Source organism: Natrix helvetica (assembly GCF_964273705.1).
Source record: "Natrix helvetica genome assembly, chromosome: Z".
Lineage (NCBI taxonomy): Eukaryota > Metazoa > Chordata > Lepidosauria > Squamata > Natricidae > Natrix > Natrix helvetica.
In genome coordinates, this window is record NC_138554.1 from 72,709,350 (window position 1) to 72,724,771 (window position 15,422).

The window sequence follows — 15,422 nt, forward strand, 5'->3', positions numbered from 1 at the left end:
AAAAATATGCTACAAAGGACTTTCCTTTCGATTTTCAAACAGACTCCATCATTCCATGTAACTCAAAGTTTTGGTCTTTAAACAGCCTTCATCATTCCAAGTAATTCAAAGCCTTCCGCAGGAACCTCAATTTGCATATCTTGACATCAAGATATACAGACGAAATGGGAATTTTGAGAGTGGGAAGATAGATCCCCTTTGCAGAAGAGAGAAAACATCAATTATCAAATAAACTAATATTCTCCAAAGGACCTGCAAACAGAACAAGAAGTAATGGATGGAAAATAATCAAAGAGGGAAGCAACCTAGAACTAAGGAGAAATTTCCTGACAGCTGGAACAATTAATCAGTAGAATAGCTTGCCTTCAGAAGTTGTATGTATTTCATTACTGGAGGTTTTTAAGATAAGACTGGACAGCCACTTGTTTCAAATGGTATAGGCCCAAGGTTTCTTACCTGAGCAAGGGGTTGGACTCCAAGGTCCCTTCCAACTCTTCAATTCCATTGAAAGCTTTTTTTTTAAGTGCTTGTTTTTTTTTTCCTCACCTATTACTACTTCAGTGATGTGTGTGCTCAAGAGACAGTGGACTGCATATCCACTTCAATCTGATACTGTTCGCACCCTGCCCCCAGCTCCCGCCCATAGCCCTCTAGATGGCTGCAAGAAGCTCCAATTCCAGCTTCTCTTGTCTTTCTTTTCTTCCCCAATGTCACAGCCTGCCTTTGTCTTTCCCCTCACTGTCCCTCTTGTGGGCTGTTGTGGTGATATTTTTCTTTTTTTAGTCTCTTTTATTTATTTTTTGAACAAAGGCTATATGTCAAGATCCAGATTCTGCCAAGGTCCCACCCAACACCCCAGAGATCCCTGCTGCCAAACACCACACTCAAGGACTCAGTCATCCCTCCCTGCCTCCCTCCCTCCCTTCCCAAGGATCCAACAGGAACTAGGAGGAAGGGGGACTGAAACCAGACTGACATGAATATTATTATTATTATTATTATTATTATTATTATTAGCACTTATATACCGCCCCCTCTCCCGAAAGGGACTCGGGGCGGTGTACAGTCCGTATTAATAGAGAGAAAAAGGGGAAGTGGGCTGGGAGACATGATCTAAGAGACACACAGAGGCCTGTCAGGCTGGGATGGTGCAAAGGAAATGACAGAGGGAGGGTGAGGATCAAAATGTGAAGCCCCTACTGCTTGCATCCTATCTGCGCTGACTGGAAGGAGCTTCTGACAGCTTAAAAAAACCCTGCAGAGCAGCAGCTTCCTTTTTTCCCCTCCCCTTTATTGCTTGTGCTCATGGACTTTGCCCTGCCGCCCCACACCTGATCTTGCCTGCCACACACCAAATGGGCAATTGGGCGGCTGCTCCTCCCCCCATCCCACACCTGATCCTGCCTGCCACAAATCAAATGGGTAATTGGGCTGCTCCTCCCTCCAACCCACACCTGATCCTGCCTGTCATACACCAAACAGGCAGTTGGGCTGCTCCCCCCCCACCTGTGTCTGCCTGTTACATATCAAATGGGCATTTGGGCTGCCACTCCTCCCCCCCCCATCCTCCACATGATCCTGCAATCATGACACAAAAGGGGCAGTTGGGCTGCTGCTCCTCCCCCCCTTCATACCTGATCCTGTCTATCTGACACCAAGTGGGCAGTTAGGCTGCCACCCCCCAGTAGCCATGCTACCTCCATTCTCCTGTTTTCCCCACCATAGCCTGAAACCCCTGCGATCGGCATGCTATCCCCATAACATCATATCTTCTGCCTGCCACCTGATTGGCTGGCAGCTAACTGTCTCATGCAACCAAACACCCAAGATAAATGGTGTCTTGGCAAATGGGCCGGGCCAATTAGCTTTTGAGATCAAAGCTAAGTGGAGGAAATATCCTAAAGGCAATTAACACCTGGGTAGTGCCTGTAATATGATACTCAACTGGAATAATTGATTGGACATAGCTAGAACTTGACTATTTGAATCAAAAGACAAGAAAACTAATGACAATACACCATGCTCTGCACCCAAAAGTTCATATTGATAGATGGTACTTGCCTAGATCTCCGGGTGGCAGAGGATTTTTACAGGTAAAACAAACTGTGGAAGAGGAAAAAACATGCCTTAAATTTCTACATAAAAAAAGCAAAAGAGCCTTTCCTGAAGGAGGTGAATAAGGGAAACCGCTTAAAAACAACGAGATTGAAAGCAGAATATTGAAAGAAAACAATTGAGCATCAAGTTTCTAATTGTGCACAGTTAATAATCTGAAGGACATAGAAGGAAAGGTAGATACAAAGCTCACCTGGAGATGGTTGAGATCAGGGGTGCTGAAGAAAGAAACTGAAAGTTTCATTTTGGCTGCCCAAGAACCAGCCCTATCACTTTATCAGTGGCTGCAGCAAAAACTCACAAACTGATGATCTATAAAGTCAATGATTCATTTGCCAAAATTATATATTGGAAGCTTTGCCAGAAGAACTACTTTGAATGCAGGAAAAAGTACTGGGAACACCAAATTGACAAAGTTCTTGAAAATGAACAGGTCAAGATCTTGAGGGATTTTCGAATCCAAACAGACAGAGATCCAAAACACGTCTGGCATCACTATTGTGGAAAAAGAAAAAGTCTCATTCATTGATATTGCAATACCAGGTGACGAACGAAATAAAGAGAAAAAGTAACGAAATACCATGATCTGCAAATTGAAGTTGAGGATTGTGGAGGAACAATGGTTGTACCAATAGTAATAGGAGCCCTTGGAGCAATATCCAAGTTTTTAGCAGTCCCAAACTGTGGATTGAATTGAAGATTAAAAATATTATTATTATTATGTGGTTAATCTTTGGTGAGATTCACAGACTTTGGGGCTGGTTGGTAACTCAGCAGCTCAACTCCTAACCAAGGATGTAGGAACTGTTAAGGTAACATCGGAGGATATAAGTTGTTTCAAGTAAGTTGTAGAGTCACAATGTTCAAGTCTGATAAATTTAGAATTTCCAAATAGCAAGGTAGCCCTTTAGGTATTGCTCCAAGGACTACAATTACAATTGGGACAACACTCGATTTCTTTTTCCACAGTCGCTCAACTTCAATTTGCAAGTACTGGTACTTTGTGACTTTTTCTTGATGCATATCTTCAATTCGCGCATCACCAGGTATTGCAATGTCAATGAACCAAACTTTTTTCTTTTCAACTATTGTTATGTCAGGTGTGTTGTAAGCCAAGTACCTGTCAGTCTGAATTCTGTAATCTCACAAGATCTTGACTTTTTCATTTTCTAGAACCTTCTCAACCTAATATTCCCACTGTACTCAAATCCAAACTTCTGGCACAATTTCCAGTGAATGATCTTAGCAACTTGGTCATGGCCTTATTGCTGTTGTTCTTATTATTATGTTAATCTTTGGTGAGATTCACAGTCTTTGGGACTGGTTGGTAGCTCAGCAGCTCGAGTCCTAACTAAGGACCTAGAAACTGTTAAGGTAACGTCAGAGGATATATTATTATGTGGTTAATGTTTGGTGAGATTCAGAGCCTTTGGGGCTGGTTAGTAGCTCAATAGCTCAAGTCCTAACCAAGGACCTAGAACTGTTAAAGTAACTTCAGAGGATATAAGTTCTTCCAAGTAGGGTGGTTTTTTGTAGAATCAGAATGTTCAAGTCCAATAAATTTAGAATTTCCAAATAGCGAGGTAGCCCTTTAGGTATTACTCCAAGGGCTCCAATTACAATCGGGACAACACATGATTTCTTTTTCCACAATCACTCAACTTCAATTTGCAAGTCCTCGTACTTTGTGATTTCATCTTGCTGCTTATCTTCAATTTGCGCATCACTAGGTATTGCAATGTCAATGAACCAAACTTTTTTCTTTTGAACTATTGTTATATCAGGTGTGTTGTGGGCCAGGTGCCTGTGAGTCTGAATTCTGATCCCACAAGATTTTGACTTTTTCATTCTTTAGAACCTTCTCAACCTGATGTTCCCAGTTGTTTTTGCTGTACTCAAATCCAAACTTCTGACACAATTTCCAGTGAATGATATTAGCAACTCAGTCATGGCGTTGTTGGTAGTCAGTTTGTGAATTTTTGCTGCACCCACTGATCAAATGGTCGACTGTCTCATCTTTCTCATTACAGAAGCGGCATTTACTGTTGGTAGTAACATGTTGAATTTTTGCCTTCATACAATTTGTGGCTAAGGCTTGTTCTTGAGCTGCCAAAATAAAGCCTTCTGTTTCTTTTTTCAATACTCCTGATCTTAACCAGTTCCAGGTTAGCTTTTGGTCAGCTTTGCCTTCAATACTTTTCAAGTATTGGCCATGCATAGCTTTGTTTCTCCAATTTTCAGCTTGCTTCTCAATTACTTCTTTCTTGTATTCAGCTTTCAACTTGGTTATCTTCAAAAGGCCTCCTTTATTTACTTCCTTAATCATTGGTTCTTCACTTTTCTGGATGTAGTCAGTCAAGCTTTCTTCTTCCACAATCTGCATTACTTGTAGGAGTTCTTGACCTCCCTTTGCTCTTGGTAGATACAATCGGTCAACATCACTTTTAGGGTGCAAGGCATGATTCATTGTCATAAGCTTCTTTGGTTTTCTGTCCAAATTGTCCAACTCCATCTGGGTCTGGTCAATTATTCCTACAGAGTATCGAATTACAGGTATAGCCCAGGTATTTATGGCTTTTATGATGTTTCCTCCAATCAGTTTGGACTTTAATATCTTGCGAATTCGTCGAATATACTTGGCTGAGGTTAATTCCTTGACTTTATTATGCATTAAGTAAGAGGCCTCTAAAATCCCCAAGTACTTGTAACCTTCTTTTGGTTTTACTGCCTTTATCATTTCTTCATTCTCAAGTTCTATTCCATCATCTTCTATGACCTTGCCTGTTTTAACTGCCATTGTTGCACATTTGTCAATTCCAAACTACTACTACTACTACTACTACTACTACTACTACTACTACTACTACTACTACTATTACTACTACTACTACTACTACTTATTATTATTGTTGTTGTTGTTGTTGTTGTTGTTGTTGTTATTATTATTATTATTATTATTATTATTATTATTATTATTATTATTATTATTATTATTATTATTATATGGTTGTATTACAGCAGCCAGTTGTTTCGCTGGATTTGGCATTGATTACTAGTCGGGCCCCACCCAGGGACCTATGACGTCGTAACGTATTTTTGTAATATACGTGCAGATCCAAGCAGTGCAGCTTTTTGCATTTGACTGATGGTGATTTTGTCAAGTTTTAACTGTTTTAAATGTAATTCCAGTGCTTTTGGAATAGCACCCAGTGTGCCGATTACCACTGGAATTACCACTGCTGGTTTGTGCCATAATCGTTGAATTTCAATTTTTAGGTCCTGGTATTTTGTGATTTTTTCATGTTCCTTCTCGTCGACCCTGCTATCACCTGGTATTTCAATGTCTATGATTGTAACCTTGTTTTTCTCAACCAGTGTGATGTCTGGTGTGTTATGCGCCAGTATTTTGTCCATTTGTATTTGAAAATCCCATAGGATCTTGACCATCTGATTTTCGGTGACTTTTTCAGGCTTATGTTCCCACCAGTTTGTTGCTGTTTTAATATTATAATTTTTGCACAAATTCCAGTGGATCATTTGTGCTACTGAATTGTGCCGCAATTTATAATCAGTCTGCGTGATTTTTTTACAGCAGCTGAGCATGTGGTCAACAGTTTCATCAACTTCTTTGCAGAGTCTGCATTTGGCATCATCAGAGGATTTTTCGATTTTGGCCTTAATGAGATTTGTTCGGATAGCTTGCTCTTGCGTAGCCAGGATTAGTGACTCTGTTTCTTTCTTTAATGTACCTGTTGTTAACCATAACCAAGTTTTTTCACTGTCCATTTTATCTTTTATTTTTTCCAGAAATTGACCATGCAATACTTTGTTCTGCCAACTTTCCATTCTTGATTTTATCACATCTTTTCTGTATTCTTGTTTCGTCTGTTGGGCCTTCAGTAGATTTTGTTATTTACTTCGATTAATAGATGTTCTTGACTTTCTTTTAGATAATCAGCCAGTGCATGTTTTTCTTCTTCAACTATTTGCTTCACTTGTAATAATCCTCTGCCACCTGATTTTCGGGGCAGGTATAGTCTATCAGTGTCACCACGTGGATGTAAACTGTAGTGCATTGCCATTTGTTTCCTGGTTTTTCGGTCCAAAATGTCCAAATCAGCTTGTGTCCAGTTAACTATACCAGCTGTGTATCTTATAACTGGTATTGCCCAGGTATTTATGGCCTTGGTTGTATTTCCACCATTTAATTTAAATTTCAAAATTTTCCTAAGTCTGTTGGTGTACTCTCTCCTGACAATAGTTTTTACTTCTCCATGTTTGATGTTATCCAACTGCAGAATGCCTAAGTATTTGTAGGCTTCATTTTCATTGCATTTAATTAGGTGGCCATTGGGCATTTCAATTCCCTCACATGCAGTGATTATGGATACAATGGCGCATTTTTCTATGCCAAACTGAATTGAAATATCAGTGCTGAATACTCAGACTGTGTTTGTCAGTGATTGGATTTCTATTTCTGACTTACCATAGAGTTTCAAATCTTCCATATATAATAAATGCAATTTTTTTTCAGCTTCTTTGGCTGTTTGGTAGCCTAATTTCATTTTTTTTAAAGATTATTGATAGCGAGATCATCGCAATGATGAAGAGAAGAGGTGAAAGTGAATCACCCTGGAAAATTCCTCGCTTGATATTAACCATTCCGTAGTTCTCATTCTCTACTGCCAACTCGGTTCTCCATTGTTTCATCACCTTTTCAGTGAAGAATGTAATATTTTTACTAATGCCAGTTGTTTCTAAGCATTTTATGATCCAACTATGTGACCATGAGTCAAATGCCTTTTTATAATCAATCCAGACCATATTCAAGTTCATTTTTCTTTTCTTACAATTTTCTAATATCATTTTATCAATCAGGAGCTGATCTTTTGTGCCCCTGCTCCATTTTTTTTTGCCTTTTTGCTCTACTGGCAAGATGTTGTTTGTTTCCAAATAATCCATAATGTTATCTGCAATAATTCCTGTGAGTAATTTGAAGGTTGTTGGCAAGCATGTTATTAGTGTGTAGTTTTCAGGTATTGTTCCTTTAGTTGCATCTTTCTGAATCAAGTATGTTTTTCCAGTTGTCAACCATTCATCAATTTGACCATTTTGTAAAATTTCATTCAGTTGCCTGGCCAATATTGCATGTAAACTGGTCAGATATTTGAGCCAGAAACCAGATAATAATAATAATAATAATAATAATAATAATAATAATAATAATAATAATAATAATAATAATAATAATAATAATAATAATAATAATAATAATAATAATAATAAATAATAATAATACACCAGACACGCATAATACACCAGACATCACACTGGTTGAGAAAAATAAGGTTACAATCATAGACATTGCAATACCAGGTGATAGCAGGGTCGCCGAGAAGGAATATGAAAAAAATCGCGAAATACCAGGACTTAAAAATCGAAATTCAACGATTATGGCACAAACCAGCAGTGGTAATTCCAGTGGTAATCGGCACACTGGGTGCTATTCCAAAAGCACTGGAATTACAGTTAAAACAGTTAAAAATTGACAAAATCACCATCAGTCAAATGCAAAAGGCCGCACTGCTTGGATCCGCACACATATTACGAAAATACGTTACGACGTCCTAGGCCCCTGGGTGGGGCCCGACCAGTAATTAATGCCAAATCCAGCGAAACAACTGGCCGCTGTGATACAATTCTGTTGATGCAATAATAATAATAAAAAGAAAGAAACAGAGTCACTAATCCTGGCTGCGCAAGAACAAGCTATCCACACAAATGCCATTAAGGCCAAAATCGAAAAATCCTCTGATGATGCCAAATGTAGACTTTGCAAAGAGGCTGATGAAACTGTTGACCACATACTCAGCTGCTGTAAAAAAAATGCGCAGACTGACTATAAAATGCGGCACAATTCAGTGGCACAAATGATCCACTGGAATTTGTGTAAAAATTATAATATTAAAACAGCAACAAACTGGTGGGAACATAAGCCTGAAAAAGTCGTTGAGGGTCAGATGGTCAAGATCTTGTGGGATTTTCGCATACAAACGGATAAAATACTGGCGCATAATGCACCAGACATCACACTGGTTGAGAAAAATAAGGTTACAATCATAGACATCACAATACCAGGTGATAGCAGGGTCGCCGAGAAGGAATATGAAAAAATCGTGAAATGCCAGGACTTAAAAATCGAAATTCAACGATTATGGCACAAACCAGCAGTGGTAATTCCAGTGGTAATCGGCACACTGGGTGCTATTCCAAAAGCACTGGAATTACATTTAAAACAGTTAAAAATTGACAAAATCACCATCAGTCAAATGCAAAAGGCCGCACTGCTTGGATCCGCACACATATTACGAAAATACGTTATGACGTCCTAGGCCCCTGGGTGGGGCCCGACTAGTAATTAATGCCAAATCCAGCGAAACAACTGGCCGCTGTGATACAATTCTGTTAATGCAATAATAATAATAATGTGGTTAATCTTTGGTGAGATTCACAGTCTTTGGGGCTGGTTGGTAGCTCAACAGCTCGAGTCCTAACCAAGGACCTAGGAACCGTTAAGGCAGTGCTTCTCAATTATTTTCTGTCATGCCCCCCCTAGGAAGAAGAAAACATTTCGCGCCCCCCCCGCGCGACTGTAAATAGTATCATTTGTCTATAAAATTGTTATAAGTACACCTCTGCATAACATAGCACACCGGTCTTTCCTCGTCTCCCACCGTAGTCACGTGCTTTCTTTCCTCTTTCCCTCTTACTTGTCTATCCTTCCTTCCACCCTCCCTTCCTCCTTCCCTTCCTTCCTGCCTCCCTTCCAGTTCTCTCCTTCCTCTTTCCCCCTGCCTGCCTGCCTTCTTTCCCTCCTGCTTATCTATGCTTCCTTCCTTCCTTGCACCTCCCTCCCTCCCTTCTGCCTGCCTGCCTTTCCTCTTTCCCTATCCTCCTATCCTTCCTTTCTCCCTCCCTCCTTCCCTGCCTCCCTTCCAGTTCCATTCTTCCCTCCTTCCTTCTGCCTCCTTCCTGCCTGCTTGCCTTCTTTCCTCTTTCCCTCCAGCGTGTCTGCTTTTCTTTCCTTCCTTCCACCTCCCTTCTGCCCTCCTGCTTTCTTTCCCTCTTGCTTGTCTATCCTTACTCCCTCCTCCCCTTCTTCCCTCCCTCCCTGCCAGCAGCTCCTCCAGCATCCCAGCTGGAAGCAGCAGCACAACAGTCGCCGTTACCAGGGGCGAAAGGGTGGCGGTGGCAAGATCGGGCGACCGCCGCCCCTTTGTCCCTTCCCCAACAGCGGCTGTTGCGCTTCCGCTTCCAGACGGAATGCTGGCGGTGGAGCTGCTGGCAGGGAGGCGAGCTACGCGGTGGCGAAGACGGGCGGTCCCATGCTTCCCTCCCTCCCACCCCTGCCCGAGCAGGCTTCTTGCACAGCTCCAGCCCGCGGCTCCAATGAAAATCCACAGTCCGAACTATTAATGTAATGTCGGAGGATATAAGCTGTTCCAAGTATGGTTGTTTTTTGTAGAGTCACAATGTTCAAGTCCGATAAATTTAGAATTTCCAAATAGTGAGGTAGCCCTTTAGGTATTGCTCCAAGGGCTCCAATTAAAATCGGGACAACACTCGATTTCTTTTTCCATAGTCCACAGTCAATTCCAAATTGCATATTATTATATACTTTATTCATTAAATATGAAACTCAGCCAACTGTGCATTCAAAAATGCATTACAAATACCAGTGACTGGTGCTAATGGTTGATACAGTTTGCTGCCAGCATCCTAGGTATCAAACAGGTACCTTCTTAAAATATAAGATGTTCTGAGTGGCGCAGTTTTTTCCAGTTCCGCAGGTGTTATTGCAGGAAGCTACAATTTGTTGATGTATCTTGTAAAATTCTTGGCTATGGTGCCAAGTGCCCCGATGACAGTAGGTATCACTGTTACATGCTTCATCCATAGCCGTGTAGTTTCGATGGCCAGAGTTGTTGTTGTTGTTGTTATATTTGTATGCTTCTTGACTCTAAGTAGTTTACAATAGATAACAATCCTCCCCAAAGACCTGGGCAAAGACCCAGGATTTTAAAGCCATTTGAAATTTCATTAAAGGGGGAACATTTTAATTTCAGGGAGGAGACCTCATTCCAGAAGGCAGGCACTGTTACAAAGAGTCATTAATTGGGACCCACTTTCTGAGTCCCAATAAATGGCGTTATTTGATCAATGGAATGCAGAGCCCACCAATCCTGCCAGAACTGCTTGAACACATCTTATAAGGGAGATGTGGTCCCTCAAGTAACCAGAGCCAATGCCATGTAGGGTGGTATAGATGGCAGTCAGCGCTCTGAATCACACCTAGAAGCAAAGAGATACCCAGTGCAGCTCACAAAGCAGAGATGTAATATGATAAAACCAAAGCATGCTCATCACTGTCTGTGCAGCTGTATTCTGGGCCTGCTGAAACTTCCAGGTGGTCTTCAAGAATAGCTCCATGTGAATCTGTTATGTGTTGCCTTAGAGAAGCTGTGGGGGTAATTAGGATATGAATGACTGCTTAAAATGTACCACATCTGTTCAAGCATGCACAAGCACTTGGTCCTGGTAGGACTGAGTTGGAGACAATGCTTCCCCATTCAAACCCACATAGCCTCTAAATTCTGGGACTGAATCTGACAGGCTCACTTGGCTAATCCAGGATGAAAAGATATACTTGGATATCATTGGCATATTAATTATACCAAACCAGCAAATAAAGCCATTTCATGAATAAGTTGAAAAGGAGGGAAGAGTGATTACAACATCCCATAAGTAAGGGACATTGTGAACACTAACTGACTGGAACTGGCACCAAAGAAAGAAAGAAAGAGAACCATTGTAAGACAGAGCTAGCTCAGAAGTATATTGTAGTTGACTATATCAAATTTGCCAAGATACCAAGAGAGTAAGGTACAGTCATCATCCCAGCTCTGACAGAGGTCATTAATATGATAAAAGCTGTCTCAATAAGAAATCTCAGCCAGAAACTCATGTCTAGATAATAAATTTCCTCCAGGATTCTTCTCACCTGCTGATTGACCATCTTCTCAACAAGCTTCACAAGGAATGGGAGTTTCATGACTGGTAATTAGTTATCAAAAAATTTCGGGTTCAAGGATAACTTCTTGAGGGGGGGGGACATCACTTCCTGTTTCAAGGCTGGGGGCACTTCCTTGTCAAAGGAGCCAATTCTGCTATATGGGTTGCTGTGAACCAATTGTGGTTCACCTCCCTGGTTGCTTTTACAGCTGAGTAGGGGCCAGGATCCAGGTGACCAAACTGACAGCACAGAAAGTGCTGTCCACTTCCTTAAGAGTCACCAGCTCAAATAATGTAAGCTGCAGCTAATAATATATTATATGAACCATAGAAATAGCAATGATATGTATTTAGATGAAAAGTGAAGACAACGACTCCAGTTTTCCCATGGTTACACATAAAAAGGAAGCAACAAAACATGACAAAATACGATTCTTTGCGAACCTTCATGTTAATACTTATTTGCTGTAGTAATTTCCAGGATTGCAATTAAAATTTGATCTTGTCCACTTTATAAAGGTTAATATTTTGAAAGTAAGACATCTAAATTATACTGGGTGATTTAGCTTTGTCAAACCATTCAAAAGCAAACATTCTGGATTACATTTTTTGCCTATCCTAGATTTTATGTAATGCACTAAAATCTTTCACTTTTGCTTGCATTTCTTTGTCTATATTGTATTTCTTGTGGTCATTTAACAACTGAAGACATTGTGTCCTGTACTTTTCATTATTATAGTGACACACACACACTATATATATATATTTATATATATAAACTTAAAAATTGCTCTTCTACCCAGTTATTGTTATTTGAAAAGAATTGGATGAATAGATGGAAGCATTCTGTTTTACATGAAGGAGAAGGACCTATAAGAAACGTGAAATGGAGAGGAAATCTGATTGCATGGGCCAACAATATGGTGAGTTCTGTTGGGTTGATAGTGTACTTCTCTGTTATCATTACCTTAATTCATCTTAAAGTGGCTTCACATGTGTGAGCATATGCATGAGAGAAATATTACTTATTTATATTTTAAAAACTGAAGGCAAAAGAGATAAGCCTGTAACTTGTTAAGACACATTGTTATCATCGTCATTCAGGAAATGTTTAGAAATTTAATTTGCAGAGGATTGTAGAATAAACTCTTATTTAGGATTCTTCAGCTGAAAACCATAGATTGTAGATTGCTTTATGAACTGTTGATTTACTGTCCTATGAAGTCTTAAATATTTATCTTACCCTCTGCCATGGTTTTAATGTAATTCTCACATTTTGGTAATAGGAAAACATTAATCTGTAGAATAATTCCTCACATCAAAGTTCAGGAAAAAAAATGTACCCCCACTCAGTTTTCTGGGAAACTTAGTACTATCACACTCCCTCACAATTTTTCCTAAAATCAGTAATTGTAAACTGGGACAGCAAAGCAAAATTACATAATTGCTTCTTCCCTTGTTTAGTTAAACATTTTAAAGAGCTTGTTGTAGAATTCACATTACATTTTCTGCCAAATTCTTCCAATTGTTCACCAAAATATTTTTTGTGCCTCCAATGGGATAGTGCTGCCACCTTCATACAGCCTGCAATACTTATATGTTTTTTGTGTAAAATGTCACACATAATTCTCTTACTGTGTATTAAACTTCCAGGGCGTGAAGATATTCGACATGATTGCTAAGCAAAGAATCACTAATGTGCCACGAGATGATATAAGCCTTCGTCCTGATATGTATCCCTGTAGCCTTTGCTGGAAAGATAATTTAACACTGATTATTGGCTGGGGAAATTCAGTAAAGGTACGATTACCTGTCTTTGTAATAAATGCTTGCTGCTATCACAAACAGAGGATTATTTCTGGAAAGCGAAAGTGATAGGGGTGGGGGAGGGGAGAAGGAAATTTGATTTGATTACTATGCAGAGAACTCCTGCTGCCATATAAATATCATTGGGCTGACCTTCATAAGAAGGAATGATGACAAATGCTCAGGGGTCAGACAGATTCTCTAAAGTGTGAGTAGGCAAGACTAGGATGATCTTCCTCTTTTCTCTTCCAGCAGTGTGCTTTGAGAGCTGCTAAAAATTTGGATTTCATTAACTGCTTAGTTTGGAAAGGAAGTACATAAGCTGAATGTTTTATTAACTATTTTCAGTCTTAACTTTAGTGAGTAATGAAACCTTGGATATTGAAAGCATACTTTCTTGGAGGGTTATGGAAAGGCAGACACAGCAGTTTTCTACCAAATAATAGTCCTTCATTTCTAACCAAAAGACCAAAAAGGACAGGACTTTAACGTTTCCTTCATGTAAGTTAATACCATTGAATACACTGGCACTTGAGTAGACATTGTAAGACTGAATCCTAAGAAATGTTTGGAAGTTGTATGATGCTATGTATATTGAAATGCTTCTTTTCTTGACCAACCAAAACATATATTCATATGAATTTAAAACAGTGCTAAAAACTGAGAATAATTATTTTGTGGCAAAAATAAAAATAAGTAAAGAATCATAGTTCTATCACTTTTCATAGACAAAAATCTTTCTTGGATGCATCTGGGGCAAAAACATTTCTACAGAACTACAAACAGCATAAATTTGGTAGATTTCAAAATGACAAAGGACTTTTTGTTGGTTTTACCACTACAGTCTGACAGAATTGCTAATCTTTCCTTCTAGGATTGGTCTCTTAAATTGTAATATTTACTGAAATTATAATCTTAACATTACTGTAGTTAAGCACCTTTGCCAATACATCAGTATGATCTCACGCTATTTTCTAAAATAAGTAATTATAATTAATATGATTTTCTTTATAGATATGTTCAGTGAAAGAACGGCATGCAAGTGAAATGCGGGATCTACCTAGCCGTTATGTGGAAATAGGTACGAATGTGAGATAACTTACACTAAATAGTAGTTTTTACAATTAAACATTCAAAATCACAAAATTTCATACTTTTTAAAAAGGTCTTTACTTGCAATACTATGTATTTAGTACATTCAAAGTATTTCAGGGGAGAACCAATTTGATCTAGTAATTAAGACACCTGGCTGGAAAACAGGAGACTGTGAATACATTGGCCACTTATTCTCTCATAGTCTGTGGTATCAGTCTCAAATGGAAAGCTGGTCAATAAATTTCTTTTGTCACCAATTGATCAACATTTGGTTGATTTTTGCAGATTCTGTAAATAGGAAGTTAGTAGAAATTGGTAGTCCATACTTATAGATGCAAGACCCAGTTTACTTAACCAATGTACAAAATATGGATGAAGATGCATGCTCTCTTATAATACATGAGGCTAAATCATAAATTATATTGCCATATGATATATGGGTATTTCATTGTTATGCACAGGGAAATATTTGGGTATGTGCAATCTTTGGGTATATCAGGGTTCCAAGTAACACTCCCAACAGAAGTAAGACTCTGAGGCAGGCATTTCCTCAAAGTTCCATTTTATTAAAGATGTCATATTGGCACCTCTGGGAAAACGTGAATCTGAAAGTCTCCTGGGTTTTCCCCATCCAAAGGAAAGTCAAACTCCCTTCCCCTGCACCCGCATGTCCATCACATGGTCCAATCAGGTCACCATCCTAACAGACATGCCTCTCCAGGTGAAGGCTGAATGCCCTTGATTCCCAGGAAAAGAATGTTGTTATAGCTATAGATTTCCCCACTCACCATCCAATCCTCTCCCATTTCACATAGCATGCCCATCTACAAAGTGTGGCAGCCCTGAAGATCCAAAGAAAAAGATGGCCTCCAGGGCTGACACTCTACTATATTTTTGGAGTATAAGACACACCTTCCCCCCCCCCCAAAAAGGGGGTGAAAATCTGGGTGTGTCTTATACTCCAAATGTAGCCACCTGAGTCATCTGGAGAAGGGGCAGATGAAGCGGGTGCTGCACAAGAGGTGTAAGACAAGGTGGCGTGCCGCTTGGCCTCCTGCTTCTCCAGACAATCCAGGCAGAGAGGCTCGGTTTCTGTTCCTGGCCTGGGAGATGAATCTGTCCAGGAGGAATGCATGCCTGTTTTTGCAATCAGGGAGGAAAAAGAACATTTCAGGCAGTAGGCAGTTCCATTCTGCACTGCGATCCCTGCAGCCTAGAACTGCCCACCACCTAAAACACTCTTTTCCCTCCCCAATTGCAAAAGCACGGCATGCATTCCTCCTGGTCAGATCCATCTCCCAGGCCGGAGCAGAAGCTGACCACCTGGGTTGTCT

General features: G+C 39.8%; 1 protein-coding gene across 2 annotated transcripts in view; it reads left to right on the plus strand.

The window, feature by feature from the left end:
- The window catches only part of VPS41 (VPS41 subunit of HOPS complex), a 241,866-nt gene that overhangs the window by 107,186 nt on the left and 119,258 nt on the right, over positions 1-15,422 (plus strand). Inside the window, exons 9-11 of one of the 2 annotated variants that reach the window (XM_081932590.1) lie at positions 11,991-12,110; positions 12,841-12,987; positions 14,008-14,074. In XM_081932590.1, coding sequence (XP_081788716.1) covers positions 11,991-12,110; positions 12,841-12,987; positions 14,008-14,074 — 334 coding nt within the window. The remainder of the gene's footprint in view (positions 1-11,990; positions 12,111-12,840; positions 12,988-14,007; positions 14,075-15,422) is intronic. The other variant, XM_081932591.1, reaches the window with a different exon arrangement.